This window comes from Melospiza georgiana, chromosome 3 (genome assembly GCF_028018845.1).
Source record: "Melospiza georgiana isolate bMelGeo1 chromosome 3, bMelGeo1.pri, whole genome shotgun sequence".
Lineage (NCBI taxonomy): Eukaryota > Metazoa > Chordata > Aves > Passeriformes > Passerellidae > Melospiza > Melospiza georgiana.
In genome coordinates, this window is record NC_080432.1 from 100,622,259 (window position 1) to 100,635,617 (window position 13,359).

Below are 13,359 nucleotides of genomic sequence, written 5' to 3' on the forward strand. Positions count from 1 at the left end.
GTGTTGTATCTTCATGATACAGTGTGAGTAATAAGGAAGGCCACTTTGACCTTGCAGCTTCTCACAAATCTTCAAACATCAACACACAAAAATGAGTGGATTAAAGCATAAACCAGCAAATTAGTTCAGCTTCTTAGTAGGAAGTTAAATAAAAAAGCAACTCCAAAACAGAAGAAAAGCTAATGGTATCTCATCTGTGCAGTATAATTGTCTCACAGGCCCTTACGTATTTCTGTTCTAGCCACTGTTCACATGTAAAGCTCCTGATGGGAAGCAGCTGTCTGCCTTCCAGGGCACTTTACTGCAGTACAGAAAGCTCAGCATAGCTTTACCTGGTTTTCAGCTTCAGAGCATTATAAAGTTATAATAAAGTTAAGCTGCACGTTTGTTGTTTTTTTTTGGTTTTTTTTTTTTTAAAGAATGGAGTAGTTGGAATTGATGACTACTGCAATGCCTTCTATTACAGGCATTAATTTCAATCCTGTTTGTTCCAACTCAATGATGTATACTTGAGCTGACTTCGTGACCATCTATTAAGACTCTCAGGCACTGCCCTGACTTTTTTACTTTCCTGTTTTGTACTAGGCTGATGTATCTTCCCATTTCACTGACTGCGTTAAGGCTGAAGGCTTTGTGGCTGTCTGATAACCAGTCCCAACCTCTGCTGACATTTCAGACTGACACGGACCCTGAAACAGGAGAAAAGATTTTAACATGTGTATTACTTCCTCAGATGCCTTCTGAGTCTGGTTGCCAAGGTGAGTGCCTAGAGCCAGCTTTTCATTATGATCAGAATTATTACTTTTTTGTTTACTGAGTTGTCCCATAAAGGTTTGTAAAATATGCATAAGCTCTAGTGAGCAAAGTAGCAAAGTTCTGGTTGAATGTTCAATATTAAACCTTTTTTTTCTATTATCCTGTTAGTCTTCAGGAGACTACAAAAATTGGCACTAAGTGTTATTGAAAATACAATGACAGCTACAATAAATAAAATACAGATCTGGAAGAAAAAGCACTACTCATATCACTGTTTTGAGGCTTGCCAAGTGGGCCCAGTAGTGGTGTCCATATTTGTGTACATTGATTATACATCTTATATACATATATATATGGAAAAATGGTGGCTTTCCATCTTCAATTTCTTTACCAGCAAAATAAATTGCATAGCAAATAGTAAACAGTGGACTTTTTACTTTTTAGCAAGCTAATTTTCTTTCAAGCAGAGGTGCCATACAGTAGCTTTATTATATTCATTAACAAGTGTAGAATTGCAGTATAAGTTGCTTTTACCTCCTGTGATGAAACTTACCTCTGGGCCAGGTGGAACCATAAACTCTTTTGTTGGCTGCGTTGCTGCTCCAGTAACTTCTGAATGTTTTTCTCCTCAAGCTTTTAGAGCTGTATGTGAACACTCAAGGGGATTCATCTGAGCTAATATTTAAATTTCTTTTGTAATGACTGGATAGTGATTTATCCCATCCAGGAATGGACTTTTAAAAGAAAATCATGTGGATTCTTCTCCACTGAGTACAAAGGGGCCTGAGGAGAAAAATTCTGCTGTGGGTATCTGTATTGTAGGTAGCCAGGCTTAATTCCAATGTTTCAATCATATATGGCTGGAGCAAATAGAAACCATTAAAACAGGGGTAGTGTAGAAAAGTCTCTGTTTTCAGCTCCTGGATTTGAAGAATAGTTAAGAATTAAAATAGATGTATGAATTAACCCCATTGGAATTAGAGAGGATTAAGCTAGTTCAAGAAGAGTAACAGAGGTTGACTTGACTTTCTTTAAAGACGTCACTACTAGAAATTAGATTTCCTCTTCTCCTGATGAATCTCATGGCTTCAAGGGTAGAAAGCATGGAATTTAGATTGTTGGAGGTATTTTTCTAGCAATACTGAAAGGATGAGGTGAGTAAAAGCAATGATGCTATGTTATGGAATGCTGTTTAGGGAACTGGCTAATGTCAGCTGGCAGCCATGTTCCACAAGAAAAGCATTATAGTGGCAAGTATATTAAATTATATGGCCAATACTCCAAAACTCTGAAACAGTCCAAGTACAGAAATTCCTAATTTATACAGAAACCATTAAGTGTATGTACTTGATAACAGAAAACTGATGCAAGTTCTGTTTTCTTCCAAAACCAGTAGAAATAGCCACTTCTAAGTATTGGATGAGTGATTGTGCAGATGTTGCAATTATGAACAATAAAGCATGTTGATTGTGTGACTTCACATGCATGTTGCTGTGAATCTTGAGTTACATTTTCCTGTTCTAACAGATAACCTACCACGATGTGGTGCATTGGAGAGTTTGGTGAATGAGATGTCAGATGAAACGTGGAATGAGCGGGCGGTGAACAGAGTCAGTGCAATTCGCTTCTTAGAAGATGAAAAAGATGAAGAGGAAAATGAAATGGTAGGTTTTCCAAGCCTTTGGATACCTACAGATACTGTGAAATTAATGCAGAAGTATAAAAAGTCTGTGAGCACTCTTGCTGTAAATATTTCAGCTTGGACTGCATGCTTTGTGTGTACATTTGGAAAAGAAACTGTTCATGTTGGCTGCTGAAACTTTTTATGTTGACTTTGAATGCCTTTGTTTTTTCTGCTTTGAATATAACTTTCATATTCTGATGCAGCATAGTCTTCTGCTTTGCTTTGTTTTCATCTGTCTGCTCATGATGTTTTGTTTCCAGAAAGAAGATAGGATCTTTCTCTGCATCTGTGAAGCTTTACTGCCTGAAAGTATATAGGGTCTAATTTAGGATTCCAGCACTCTGGCATGTGTCTCCATTAAGTTTGCTATTGTTTGTCTCTCTAATTTCTATTTCCAGTCTCTTTTGTGCTCTCTCTCATTCTTTTTTTCTTTTTTTTTTTTTTAACTCCACCATTTGCATTGAACCAACCATAGTATCCATGAACAGCAGGAATGTTGCTCATTAGTTTCCCACTTAAACAAAGGATGTGGGAACATCTGTCACTGTACTTATAAGACCTCTCCATTAAGTTGGGCTCTGCATATCCTGAAGATCAAAACACAACACGATCTGTAGTTTTACTAGCTTTTATTAACAATTAAAACTCCTTGTAAAGATTAACACTGCTTCAGTCGCATTTTCAGTCTGCTCTGATGCTCTGAAACGTTGCTGGTGGTCCTCATTAGATCTCAGCTTGAGATCCTTCAGGGCACTGTCTGGATTGCTTTAGTTTTAAAAGTGACTACAAAACCTCTTAGTTTAGTTTGAAAATGAGCAAGTAGTAAGGTAGTAAGGTAGTTGCTTCTCCAAAGCAGCAGAAACAAAGTGTCTCTTAGCAGGCTTGGTTCACTGATAGGGAGTTCAGAATGATGCTGCTTACCAGCTCTGCCAACCTGAGAATGTCCATAGAGTAGTGAGGGCTCAGCTGTTGAGGATAAGTGCTTGATTTGCCTGATTTGAAGCAAGAACCTTCCTATTAGAGAAGTTAATGATCTTACTGAGGAGAACAAAGGGCAGATTTCCAAAGCAGTCTTGACCAAAGCACCCATGTGGGTCATCAGTTCTGCTGTTCTCTGTACAGTTTACATGCATGCCACTAAAAAGTAATTGCATGTATACATGTATTATACCTATATTGTATTTGTGGTGTTCTGTTGTCTCCAGTCTGGGTGCTAACTGGAGTTTTTGTGAATCTTGTTTTCCTTGTAAAGGTTTCAGCACAATGATATACATTCTTCTGTCTAAGGTGGGAGAGAAATGCTCCCTCTCAAGGTGCTTGTTCTCAATTAACTAGAGAACTAGACTGTGTGGTGGGGCTGAAAGGCAAATGGAGCTCCACACAAGCACTGTTTAAAACTGTAAAGAGATCTTCTGGGATTCTTTCAAAATCAGATGAATGCTATAAGTGTGATCTTAAATCACTTGTATGGTTTTGGGGAGGAAAAAAGTCCCCAAGTATAGTTATGAAAGAAATCTCCACTTCATAACTTTTAATTGTACTTCACATAAATGGCTTTCAGATTAGTATTCCAAAAGAGGACAAAATTTGCTCTTAGAGACTTCTTAAAACCTCTTTCCCTGTCTTCATACACAAGTAGCTTTTAAAGTAATGCTCAGCACAGAGCATTGTAGTTTGAAAAGGAAAAGGGGGGAAAAAAGGAAAAAAATTGATACTTACTATTTGATATGTGAATGCTGAAGCCTTTTAAGTGTGTGTTGTTTTTGCAGAGAGACAAAGGCAAAACCACTTATTGCACTGTTTATTTTTAGAGAACACTTCTAAGGCGAGCCACTCCACACCCTGGAGAATTAAAGAACATGAAAAAGACAGTGGAGAATTTACGGAATGATATGAATGCTGCTAAAGGACTGGATTCAAACAAAAACGAGGTCAATAATGCCATTGACAGAGTGACCACTTCTGTGTAGAGTTCCATCTCCAGGTTTTACCTCCTGTGTCTTCCCCTGCTGTTGAAATGTTCCTGTCGTCTCCTGGGACCTCACTGAGCCCCTTTTTGTTTTTAACCAGAACCTGATTCATCGTCTCCATACACACGAAAAGTGCAGCCTGCTGGAAGAAAGTGCCTTATTTCATCCAGGCAGTAAACCAATAATTTCCAAATCAATATTGTAATTTTAATAGTCCTAGGCTTTTTTAAGTTTAATACACTACTGTATGCAGAATAAAATATTTTTGTCTTAAACACAGGGGAAATAATGCTTTTCTTTTCCAGAGTGCTGGGATATCTTCTTCCCAGTGGCTGGATGTGCTGGCAAGAAATATAGTTTTGTGGGAAATCGATACACTTTTTTTATTTTTTTGGCAGCTCAGATGGTGTAAATTTTAAATTTTTGTATAGGACTTTCATAACAAGATGATGTATTTCATTTTTAAGAGAAAATTTATCTTGAGCGGTACATATTTTAGTATTTGTGGAAGAGAACAAGTTTCATGGACAACTGTATTCATTTGTTTGTACCACCCATTGTGCCTTATTGTGTTTGGTATGTCATATTAGTCTTAAATATAGCAATTCTTGAGGAAAGTGAGTAGATTTGGTCTCCTGCTTTAGATATGTTTTTCTTTTTGGACAATAATTTGTCGGGAATTTTACAGCACAGAACTTATGTTTATATTATGGGATCTTAGGATGTGAAGCACAAATGTTAGTTTTGTTGTAAACAGAATTAAGATGAAATGACCAAACTGCTATTGTTTATTACATAATGCACTCACACTTTAACTTAGTTGTAATGAAACATCTTGGTTTGGATGCCTTGTTGCATTGCAGTCACTAGAAGTTCATGCTTCCATTGTTTTTTTTTAAATGTGCCATCTGTAAAATAACTTGAAAAACAGCATGGTAGACTTTCAGAAGCACAGTATGAAATTAGTTTTATGTATTACACAAGAAAGCATGATTCTTTAAAGTGCTTTGGTGGTTTTATAAAAATTTATAAAACCATAATAAAAACATCTTTAAAAGCTTCAGTAGACGTGATGTATCATTAAAACGGCAATTAAAGTATCTCTTCATTAATGCTGTCATTGTAACTGTGTTGCACTTCTATTGCCCAATGCTGATTTCAAGGTCTTACTAAATCTGTGAGTTTTGATTTGTTTATAAAGGTAAGTATTAACTGAGTTTAATTCAGTAAATAACAATTTTGTAAAAGCCTGATAAAGACTGATGTTGATGTCTCTGGGTTCTGTTCATTTCTCTTCCCCAAGATTCCTCATTTAAGCTTCAAGACATGGTTTTGCAGGAGGATGCTGGAGGTTTGTAGGTGTTAGGTCAGTTCAGTGGTAGTGAAGTTTTATTCTTCTCAAGGGAGAGTTCTCCTGGTTATTCTTGGTAAGCTGCTGTTAAAATAAAACCAAAAATTAAATCAGGTTTTGGTACAGCTGACTCCAGCCTTGGGTAGAATTTTCTTTTTAAAGTACTTACTGGAATCGACACAACAGAAGTTTAAAAGTGTAGTAAAGCCTATACCCAAGAAAGCAGCAACAAACCCATTTGAGATGAAAGGAAGTTCCTAAAAAAGAGAGTTCTTAAAAAAGCTAAAGGCAGCAAGACTCTGTGATGCCAGTTTCTCATTGGGAGGCTGTGGCTTGTTTTGTTTTTAGCATCTGCTCCATCAGCAAGATGAATGTGTAAAGCCTTGTCTGACCTGCCACCAGATGAAAATAATGAATTGCCCTTGTGCACCTACTGCAGTCAGAACAAGATGTAAATCCTGTTGCAGCTCTGTGACATGTGCTGTGTTGTTTGCTTTTTGTTCATTCCAGCAGGCTCGTGGAGGGTGCTGCAGCCCACAGACTCACCACAGGGCAAGCACTACTTGCTGCATCCACTTGGGCACAAACTTGGGTCAGCAGTCAGTATTTTTTACTTTGGTGATTTTTTTTTTTTTTTTAATAGAGGAAGGAATATTTGTTGTGGTTTCTCTGGCTTCAGTTAAATGAGTGAGTGATCCAGGCTGGTTGCCTTCATTTGGAAGTTTCACACTCCTGCACCCAAGGGTGGCTGGTATTGTTTCCTTGTGGTCATCTCAAGCCAAAGATGGGTGCTATGATGGGTGTATTGCATATTGAAGGTGTTTGCTTAATGAGAGATTAGAGGAGCTGAAATCCATCATCAGACCAGCCAGCTACTTATGAGTGTTAGCATTCCTTGCTTTTCACTGCCATCTTTTTTCACTTTGTTAACCTGTGTAGTGGAAATCTGGATTTTTGTTATGTTTTTTCAGTCAGTATCTGGGGAGAGATAAAGGAGGAGGTGTATTTTTCAGGCTTCTGCAGTAATACTGTGTAGCACTGTATCTCATTAATGTCCTTTGTTTATGCTTTTTGGTGAGGCAGTTTGAGATGCAGCTCTGCTGCAGGTAGTTCAGCAGTGTGTACAGGGTGTGCAGTGTTTGAGTGTGGCAGCAAGTGTAATTCCAGGGTGCACCTTGAGGTATGGCAGCAGCCAGTGGTGGTATGGAATAGGAGCAGATGAAGTGTTGTTTTTCAGGGCTGACAAGGTACTTGGATTCTTGCTGTGCAAACAGAGACAAGTGGCTACGCTCTCTCTCCTCCTAATGCTGGTTCAGTGACTTGCCTGTCATTCTATTTGATCAAACCCCCATCAGTCTAGACCTCAGGAGTCCCTCTCATCTCTTGAGTGATCCGTGTGTATGCCATGTTAACCCTAACCCTTCTCCACCCAACAGCGCTGATAACATTCCAGGCAGTTTGAACTCTGCTTTATAGCCAGAAAATGCTGATGATACATGTTCTGATGAAGCAATGTCTGTCCTTGAAAGCTTGAGCCTCTCTTCCTAGTCTCTGGGTTTTTTGCTGATGCTGTGAGGAGCCTGAGTAGTGAATATGATTATGACTTCTTTCTCTGTAAACTTTTCCTTCTTTACTTTGTCTTTTGAGAGGTGGTTTTAATGGAAAGAGACTACAAAATTTGCATGCTGTTTTATTAGCTATAAACAGGTAACCAGGGTAAATCAACTGACCACAGTGGTGGAGTGGATTTAATATTAACCTGCCAGTTACTGCATACAAGTTCTCTTTATTCAAAGTCACAATTCCTAGTCTTAAAAGAAGAAGAAGAAAAAAGGCACTCTGGTGCTACCGTAGTTAGTGTAGCAATGGCTTTTTCCATCCCCTGTGTGTTGCTCCAGGCTTTTCCCACAACTTCCCACAAATTTATGTGTTGAGATTATTTTTCTGGCTTAAGTTCCATATTTTTGATAATCAGTGTATTGTAGGAAAGTATGTACTGGAAACTTGTATAACGCTGTTCTTTCCAGCAAGTGACTTGTTTGTGTCCTGCTTGGCCTGCTTCTGGTCTAGCACTGATGCTTTACCAGGGCTGGCTGAGCAGCTTTTTGCTGATCAGCTGCTTAACAGGTTTCACTACTTGGAGCTCATAATTTCAGTTTTTAAGAGAGAGTAGTGACACCAGGAACTTAATGTTATTAAAAGTGCATTTTTTAGTATATTGGTTGATACTATCCAGGTTTGCTGTAAATGTCTGCCTGCCACTGAGACAGAAGCACACTGTTCATCAGAAATGTCTAGACCTTTTGTTAATGGAAAATTCACCCCTGTTCTTTGCCTTGACTCCAGAAAATAAAATTACTTTAGTTTTTCAATTGACTTGGTAAGAGTGTTTCCCATCTTCAGTTTCTGACAAACACACAAATGGGTTTTTGTGCTTGGATTGCTATCAGGGAATGTGACAAAAGCTGGTCTTGAGTATCAGTAATTGTTTTGGGTGTTCCCTTTTTCCTGAAGCAATTGTGAAATTTTGTGAAATTTTCAGTGGGACGGTGCCTCTGTCTTTTATTGTAAAGTCAGGGCTATAATCATTGTTCCACCAGCTGAATGAGGAATGTGATTTTTTTATTTTTTCCAAAGTGGGTAGCACATGCTTGATTTGAGCTGCCTCTGTGAGCTGCTTTGCAGGAGCCATCCTGTCTCCTCTTCTGGTGGGTGTTGGAGACACTGTTTGTTTCATTCCCTGGTATGTTGTGGCAGTGGGCTGGTCAGTCATGGGTTCTGCCAGAGCACAGGGCTCGGAGGGAGGAGCTCAGTGAGTGCAGCTGGACTGTGAGCTAACTTCAGGTTCGAGGGTTCATGGCAGTCTGGTTTTGAATTTGTAACCTGTTCAGGTGTTTGCCTCTAAACACTATTGTTACTAGCCCATCAACTCTGAGATCTTAATAAGTAGTTTATCTTTTCCCAGGAGAAGACCTCTCCTGAAAGTAGAGTATCACTGCTGTCCGTGGAGGGAACTGTGTGCCTCCTCAGTGATGTTTCAGAGAAGGGTTTTAGCAAACCTTCCTCGGCATTAAAAGCAGGAAGTGGACACCTGATGTGCAGTAACCTTTGACACTGTTCCTCTGATGTGCTCATCTGTTGCTGCGAACGTTGTCTTGGCTGAAATCTCTGGTGTGCAGCTGGTGCTAACAGCCAAACACAAAATGTCAGCAACGCGCACTGTGGAAGACCAGTGCTGACTGCAGTAACTTTCCTCTAGATCCACAGATGCACACAGAGCTTGGAAGTACCACTAAAGCATCAGCAACTTGCATTTCAGTTTGTAAGCATCCCCAGTATAAGGCAGAGAAAGTTTTAGTTGGACACAAAACTAATTAAAACTAATTAAATGCTTCTAAGTCCTGTCTTCTTTTTCTCCTGAAGCAAACTTGGGCAAGTTGTGGCGATGTGCTTGTGATGGAAACAGTCTGGTGCTATGATCACTCTCAGCAACTTGCCAGTTTCAACATAAATGGGCTGCTTTAAATCATTCTTAAGTTGCTCATAGGAGATAGAATTGTCCCATACTTCTGAGACATTAAACATTATAATCATGACTACATCCTTATAAACATGAGTGAATTTCTTTATAGTTTATTAATGGCATCCTCCTGGACTTCCACTAAGCAACTTAAAACCAAATCCAAATGAACTAACAAAAAGGTTTGTTTCAGTATTACTGATGACTTTTCTTAATTCATAAAGAGAGAATACTTCAAGTCTGAAGAGCATTTGCATAGTGGATGTTTTTAGGATAACCTACAGCAATTTTTAAAATTGTATTTTCAGAAAATTAAAAAAAATCTTATCTCTGTAGTTAATACTTAAGTATCTGAGTTTGAAATTAAATTGTGTATTTACTGCTAGCAAAGTGTATAAGGCTTGCTTCCATAATCAGTTTAGGCAGCTTTTACACTGCCTCTCTTCCAGTGGAAGCATATTCAAGGATGTCTTTGTTCCAGCAGTGTTTTGTTTAGCTTTGTTTCGTGTGAGTTACACAAAGCTTTCTTAGAAACAACCTTTTGTACTTTAAAAAGGGAATGAGTCTGAAATAGTTTTTCATTAGTAGAATATGTTAGGTATAGTTGTACTTTGAAGCAGGAAAGTGTTAATGTTCTAGGAAATGCATCCTTAAAACCATTTTCTCTCCCATAATTGTGCTGTTAAAGCAAATCATCTTTTAAATAGAAATATAGGACAGAATGTGTGTTTGGGGTTTTGAGTTGAATTGTAGTAGCAGGTGTATGTCCATTGAAATGTTCCAGGTAGCTGGATTCTACTTGCCAGTGGAAACTAGGCTGTGGCTGTAAGCAGAGTGTTTCACTGTCAGTGTGATTTCAGAGACAAGGGAGGCTTTCATATCTTGGCTTTTATTGTTAGGCTGATTTGGATTCTCTTTCATTTACCAGAATGTTTTAGGGTGATACATAGCATTTGCACACCTTTGTTTTCTGGAGGAAATTTATACTCTAGGGCATCTCTTAGTGAGATCTTATCAGAATAGACACCTTGTGCTTTATGAGAACAATTTGTCCTCTTAACTACAGGGGTATGATACACAGCAGTAGTTATGTTATGGAGAGGCTGCCTTTGAAAAGATGAAAAACATGTTGAAAGGAGGGAAAAACGTCACTTGACTTGCTGGTGAAATACTGAAGCAAAATGGTCTGTTACCAGTCAGGCTCATTAACAGTGAAAGGAGAAGAAAAATGTGTTTCCATGGAACATAATAACTGCTAGGCTGATAAATATTTTCTCCCTCCAAACACTTCTGGTTTTACAAAACAAGCAGTGTTACACCACCCACATACCCATGAAGCTTAAAGCCCTAAATACAGAATTTGCCTTATTTTTTTCTTTCCAGTTACTCTTAACATAATGTAAATCTGTGTTTGTTGCTAATGACTGAAACCAATAATATTTTTAATTTTTGTTGATCTTAGCTTCCCTACATATGAAACACAAGAAAAAACTTCCAAACTACCTGTGTAGTAAGAAAAGCAATTATAATCTGTAAAATTCTGTAAGGGGAACTGATTTTTCTTTCTTCATGTTAGGATATTTGCCTGTAGCCTCTTGTCTCCAAGCATGGTCCTGAAGTATTTAATAAAATGAGAATGAGCTAATAAATTACTGGAAGTTTTTAAAGAGAGCTTCATTTTTGGAGTACAAATCTGCTATCTATTACCTAGACAACATTGAGGGGTAATGGAAACTTGTTGCCATCTATATCAGTTTTCATTAATACATCAAAATAAGGAATCAGTTTCATTTTTGGCAAGGAAAACAAAATCCAGTAAAAAAATCAGACTGAGAAGTCGAATTCACTATCTTATTTCCAGCCCTCTCCCTTTCTTTCATCAAAAAGCATCAAGTTTTAAAAAAACAATTGGGAATTAAGATTTGCTTGCAAAATAATATTAGCCTGCAGTCACAGCAGTAGCATTCATTGCAAGGTTTCTCCATTTTACTTTGTGGAAGTAAATAATTCTTGTGTTTTGCATAGAGCAGGTACATGCAGATATAGACTAAAGGGCATTTCTAATTGTTCCATTCCATCTTTTGCTATTGATACAACCAAATCATGAAACTGCTTTCATAAATATAATGCTATCCACAGTACTGTGCAGACCTGGTGAAAATTCTTTGCCAGAATTGTTCCATTGTTTCTATTTTACTTTGTAGCACTGTAGATCAGTAATATTAAAGAGTAAATTTTCTTGGGTTACAGGCATCAAACAGGTACTGAATTTTCCTTACAGCTGTATGTCAGCATGAGGAAAAGCCTCCTGCCACAGGAGAAGGCAGACAGGGAGCAGGAGTGCCCTTAGCTCTGTGTTCTCAGCTGAACTGCAGAGGGCATAGGGATGTAGAATCTACTGATGTTCATCACCTTTGCAAACAGGAGGCTGCCACTGCAGCTGAATCTATGCCTAAAATGATGAAGGGATTGTCAGCATAAGCGTAATTTGAAATCTGTCTGTTACTTGGAGAGAATAGTCTTTTACTGGTTTTACAGAATTTGGCAGGCTGAGTTCGAGAAGATGTTGTTTAGGATTAGGGATCAGGGTCAAACAAGGATGAGATGTTTTCTTGGAAGAAGTGAAATGCTTCACTGTACCTATGTTTATTTGTAAAGTGAAATTGCTTTATGACTGCCTAATGAGCTTAAAAGTTGACAAGGATTTAAGCTGTGTCTTGAAATACCCCGAACATTGAGAGGTGGCACATTAGCTAGTCTGAAATACAACTGTCCAAGACACTAGCAAACAATTTCACCTAGTGTACTGTTTATCTGATTAGAATTGCTATGCCCCTAGTTAATATTCACAGAAAGCAAAGTTTCTGTTTAGGGGCACCCTATGTTTTCTTATTCAAGACAAGTGTGAAGAAGTATCAGGAGATATCCTGCCTTGCATTTTGAATTGTCAGGAGGAAAGGGAGATGCTGCTGTGTTGTGATTGTTTGTGCTGCTTTCCCATTGATCAACTAAATTGACAATCAGCTCCACTGTCCTGAGCAATGTGGTTTAGAATAAGCAGGAATATGGGCTATTTACCAGCAAATAGCAATATCACTGAGTGTCAGTGCCGTTCAAAATGTGGTTTAACAGCAAATCTCCTGGAGGAAAAGGCCAATCATGCCTTCCTTGTACAATACAAATAATCCTGTGATGGGGTTATCATCTCTTCAAGACTCACAGAAAGGTCTAGGCTGTTTTCCAGTGAGATGCTGGGATACTGTCCATTTCCTAGTGTTTTCAGCCATCCTAAAACTGAAAGCAAATGAAGAATCCCAAGGGGACGACCTTCTTTGGCAGCTGAAGATGAATCAGTGTGTCCAGCATGAACAGTCTTGTCCTATTTCCTTGTTGTTTTCCACCTTAGATCGAATAGAGATGGTGACATCTGGGTTGCTGGTAGCAGCAGCATTTCTCTGTGTGTGTGTGTGTGTGTGTGTGTGTGTGAATGTAACCATTCTGCATTTAAAAAGGAAAACAGAAACTTAAAGAACTGTTAAATCTGAATCAAATACCTGTTAAAACACATGAAAGTCACAATGTGCTTCTGATTGCCCCACCACAAGCTTGCTGAAAATTGTTTGTGTTTGTTTTCTCCATTGATGTACCTTATTTGGCATCAGGCTGCTTTTTGCCACTGGATTTGTATTACTGTAAGAAAATGCAGAAATGAGATTTAAAGAAAGCTTCAAAGAAAGATAAAGGTTACTTCGAAAAATTGCTTCTAAAATTCAGCACGTAAGCAACCTTGACACAACTTGTCATGTATAAACTTCTCAGTGAGAAAGGTGGAGTATTTTGGATACAAATAAGTAATGGACATTTTGGGATAACTGAACTATAATCACTTTGTAAATCAGCAATCCTTAAAAGATCAGTTAAGTGTTGTGGTTTTTACTGGTACCATTCAACAAATGAAACATTTTATTTAATGAATAATGAAGAGGGGAGTGACTTGATAGTTTTTTTAACTCAGGTCATGAGATGAGATGGTCACTAAAGGTCTGAGTACTCTTGTTTGTTTTCTCAGTACTACACT

General features: G+C 38.2%; 1 protein-coding gene across 1 annotated transcript in view; it reads left to right on the forward strand.

Annotated features, from left to right (window-relative positions):
- Window positions 1–5,547, forward strand: part of LRRC1 (leucine rich repeat containing 1) — a 69,001-nt gene extending 63,454 nt beyond the window's left edge. Inside the window, exons 12-14 of the mRNA XM_058021191.1 lie at window positions 586–758; window positions 2,284–2,420; window positions 4,252–5,547. Coding sequence (XP_057877174.1) covers window positions 586–758; window positions 2,284–2,420; window positions 4,252–4,410 — 469 coding nt within the window. The 3' untranslated portion in view covers window positions 4,411–5,547. The remainder of the gene's footprint in view (window positions 1–585; window positions 759–2,283; window positions 2,421–4,251) is intronic.
- Window positions 5,548–13,359: the final 7,812 nt, after the last annotated feature.